General features: G+C 69.3%; 1 protein-coding gene across 1 annotated transcript in view; it reads right to left on the bottom strand.

Moving 5' to 3' along the window:
• Window positions 1-4,033, bottom strand: part of LOC130586628 (septin-4-like) — an 11,231-nt gene continuing 7,198 nt past the window's right edge. The window contains exons 6-12 of the mRNA XM_057387500.1: window positions 3,816-3,950; window positions 3,618-3,735; window positions 3,206-3,307; window positions 2,752-2,848; window positions 2,482-2,644; window positions 294-393; window positions 1-60 (exon numbers count right to left, since the gene is read on the bottom strand). Of these exons, the coding sequence (XP_057243483.1) occupies window positions 1-60; window positions 294-393; window positions 2,482-2,644; window positions 2,752-2,848; window positions 3,206-3,307; window positions 3,618-3,735; window positions 3,816-3,950 (775 nt within the window). The remainder of the gene's footprint in view (window positions 61-293; window positions 394-2,481; window positions 2,645-2,751; window positions 2,849-3,205; window positions 3,308-3,617; window positions 3,736-3,815; window positions 3,951-4,033) is intronic.

The raw sequence follows: 4,033 nt of genomic DNA, 5'->3' as shown, positions 1-4,033 counted from the left end.
CTAGTGTGAGTCCTTCATCTGCTTCTGGATYTTCTGCAGCATCTCCTGCATCCGCCGCAGCTGCAAGGGAACAGAGCAGGGATCGTGGGCGGTGCCGACCCCCGGGCACGCAGCTCCAGTGCGAACGGAGCCGGGCTGAGCCTCCCGGACACAGCGGGATCACCGAGGGCCGGGGTGGGGTGGGGGGAGTCCTTGGGTGCACCTGCAGACCTCGGCCTGTGGAGCAGCAGCTGCGGGAACGGCCGGAGGGTGCAGGGAAGAAGGGTCGGGGGCTCAGCCCTCCCCACACTCACCTCCTCGTCCTTCTCCCGGATCAGCTTCTCCGTCTCCACGTCGGGCACCGGGGGGATCACCGGGATGGGGAAGTCTGTCCCGCTCTCCCGGGTCAGCTTGCTGTGGGCACAGAGCGGAGGTGAGGAGGGGACATTCTCCCGCGGGTGCCCCAGCTCCCCTTGCACAGCCCCGGCCCCACGGCCACCAGCAGAGGGGCCTTTTCCAGGCATGGGGGATGTGAGCGGCTCCAGGCGCCCCCAAAACCTCAGCACCCCCTAAGTGCCACGCACCAACCCAGAGGGACCCAGGGACTTCCTCCACATACTCCCATTTTGGGAAGAATCCCACTGGGGGTGGGCCCTCCTGGGCCAGTACGTTCCTCTCTGCTTTCAAACATCAAATCCTCGGCATCTCCCCCGGCCCCAGGATGGGCTCTCCGGGCCCTCCATTGCCCTGCCAGCCCCGGCGATGCTCCACTGCCCTGCCAGCCCCAGAGATGTCCCACACCCTTTTTACTGAGCCTCTGCTCCCATTCAAACTCCTTCCCCTGCTGGAAAGAACTGTGAGCATCCCCCTGAGGCCGTCCCAGGGCACAGGACCAGGGCCAGCCCAGTCGATGGCTTCTCCCGCGGGTCCCCGTGGATGCCACGCGCCACCCCGGCGGTGACAGGGCCGCGACACCGAGGGCGGCTGGCAGGGTCACGCGTGCTGCCACGTGCCACCGCCGCGGCAGTGCGGCCCCTCGGGGCGAAGGTGACGGACAGGGCGGATGTGGCACGGGCAGGACGGGCCATCCCTGCCCCGCGGGGTCCCGCCGTGCCGGGGGCTGGGCCAGGGCCGGGGATGGGCTCTGGAGCCTTCGCAGCCGCTCTGGGAGGCGGTGCTGTTGTCTCGGCTCCTCGCCGTGGGGGACGCGGGAGGCCGTGGAGTTCCTGCCAGCCCTGGCGGTGACACAAGGCTGGAGCCAGCACCGGCAACGGGGTGAGCAGCGCCACCAGCCCAGCAAAGGCTGGCAGCACCCCAAAATCACATCCCCGGGAGGGCAGCACAGTGGGGCACCCTTCCCTCGGGCAGCCTTGGGGGCTCKGTGCCACCAAACAGTGACACCTCCCCCAGACGTGGGCGAGCCGGGGCGACACCACCAGCGCACAGCGTCCTTTGACACCCCGGGGGAGGCTTGTATGGGACACGGGTGGGTGGCCACGGGGCCAGAGTGGGTGGCCACAGGGCCGGYTCGCCCCGAGGGCGGCTACCTGGCCCTTGCGCGGGCACAGAAGGACCAAGACAGCTTTGGGTACGAATAAGCACTTTATAGAGGTGCCGGGGGGTGGCGGGGAGGAGGGCGGCGCCCAGCGCGGCCCCGGCCGGTCCCGGCTCAGTCGGCGGAGGAGCAGTCCCCGCAGCACAGCCGCAGCACGGAGGGATGGCTCCTGCCCCGGGGCGCAGGGAGAGACACAGAGCTGCCTACAGAGTGTCCACAGAGCGGCTAAAGGCACTGCCAGCTCCCCGCAGCACGGCTCCGCCCCCCCGCCCCCGAGGGTCCCACCACGGACCCTGCTTGGGGGGCTCCCTCAGCACCCGGGGATGCCTAAAGGGGATGTGTGTGCCATGGATTCGACTGATCCGGGAACAGAACCCAGAAGCAGCCTTTGGTTGGCTGCTGCTCTGGCCCCGGRGGGTGCAAGGTCCCCCTCCTGATGGAGCATCCCCCATAAATGGTTACGGGGGCTTCAGGATCCCCCTCAGCGCTGAAGCACTCCCGAGATACCCAGCCCTGCGAGCACAGGATCCCCCTTGCTGCCAGAGCTCACGCCTGGCCCCCAGCCCAGGGCACATGGGGATCCCCCTTACAGCTGGAGCACCCACCCAAGCCAGCCCCAGGCTCACAGGGCGCCCCTCACTGCTGGAGGGTCCCTGTTCGGGGGATGCAGGGTACCCACACTGCCGGAGCGTCCCCCCCAGGCACTCCCAGCCCAGGGGCACAGGAAGGGCCCCCCAGCACCCCGGGGCTCCCCAGCACAGCACCGGGGCTCCCTCGCACGGACCCGCACACAGCCCTGAGCCGCCGACACCGCCACTCGCAGCGGGTGGGGTCACCCCAAGGAGAGGAGCCCCCGGCCCCAACCCCGGCCCGGCTCCAATCCCGCCCCACCCCGGCCCGGCCCCAACCCCGCCCCAGCCCCTCAGCAGCCCCAGCCCGGCCCGTACTTGCGGTTGCGCTCCTTGACCACCATGCGGGTCATGCTCTGGATGCACTGCGTGCGGTAATTCTCGTARTGCGTCTCCCGCGTCACGTCCTTGAGGTCCTGCATGTGCGTCCTCACCARCATCGTCCGCAGCTTCACGAAGTCGCAGTGGGACGGGTTCTCCACTGCGGGGGAGGCGGGGTCAGGGGGCCCGGCCRGCCCCGCGTGTCCCCCCCGGGCTCAGTCGGGGTGCCACGTCCCCGTCCCCAAGGCCGGGCAGGGGCAGCGTTACCTTCCACGATGCCCCAGGGGTAGAGGCGCCCGCGGACGCGCCGGCCCTTGGCCTCCACCACCGTGTTGCTGCCGATGACGGCGAASGGGATGCTCTCCTGCAGGGGGTGGGGGATCAGCAGGGCCCTGCCATGTCCCCCCTCTGCCAGGACCCACATCCCTCCACGAGCCCTCCTCGGCTGTGTCCAGCACCCGTTTGCCAGGATATCCCAGACTCCCGGCTGGGCCAGCAGAGCTCACGGCGTGGCTTTTTTCACCCCAGCCCCGTCCCACCAAGCTGCAGGTGGCACTGTGGGATCTTAGTGGCACRTCTGGGGAGTGAGCTCTGTGCCAGCCCCTCCGTGCTGGAGAGCCTGCGCGGCCCCAGAGAGTCCTSCAGGGATCCCGGGGTGCCCTGTCCTCCCTCCCGTGGGGCTCTGCCCCTCCAGGGATGGCGCTGGAGGAGCCAGACCCACCTTCAGTGCCTGGTCCTGCAGCTTGAACTCCTCATCCTCGTCCGAGTCGCACTCGGGGAAYTGGTAGATGCGGATGCCGTAGTGGTCGATCTCCTCCCGGATCTGGAGGCAAACAGCGCCCTGAGGGCTGGGCTCCGGCCTCGGGAGGAGCGGGGGAGGCACCACACGGGACCAGGGGCGCCGAAAAGCCTGGTCCCCCCAGACCAGATGCCATGGACACCCCTCCAATCCTCCAACCCCAGCTGAGCCCCAGGCAGACGTGTTCCCAGCGTGGTCCTCTACAGCGCTGCGGGCACGCAAAATGCTCCAGGGCAAATTYCAGGCAGGAGATGGACCGAGAGCCCAGCCCCCAGCGCACCCCCATGCCCAGGGACCCGCTGGGGTGGCCCCAAGCCGGCCCAGCTGCCCTCACCTTGTTCTTCATGCGCTCCACCTCGGCGGGGGTCAGGGTGTCGGCCTTGGCCAGCACGGGCACGATGTTCACACGCTGGTGCAGGGCTCTCATGAACTCCACGTCCAGGGGCCGGAGCCTGCGGGGGGAGCCCGGTGAGCCCCGTCCCGCCGAGCCCCCGCCCAGCCCCCCCGGCAGCGCGGGCGGGGCCGCCCGTACCCGTGGCCGAAGGGCGAGATGAAGTAGATGCAGCAGTGCACTCGGTTGTCCTGGATGTTTTTGCGGTTGAGGCCGCTTTCGTCACGGAAATACTGCTCRAACTGCTGGTCGATGTAGTCGGCCACCGGCTTCCAGCTGCGGGGACAGCGCGGTGACACCGCGTACTCCGTGGAACCTCCACCTTCTGTGGGCTCCCAGCTCAGCACCCCCCGTGGCAC

This window comes from Malurus melanocephalus, unplaced genomic scaffold, assembly GCF_030028575.1.
Source record: "Malurus melanocephalus ecotype Western Australia unplaced genomic scaffold, MMel_1.1 scaffold_1228, whole genome shotgun sequence".
Lineage (NCBI taxonomy): Eukaryota > Metazoa > Chordata > Aves > Passeriformes > Maluridae > Malurus > Malurus melanocephalus.
The sequence above is the reverse complement of the archived record's forward strand: the minus strand, read 5'-3'. Positions and strand labels throughout refer to the sequence as shown.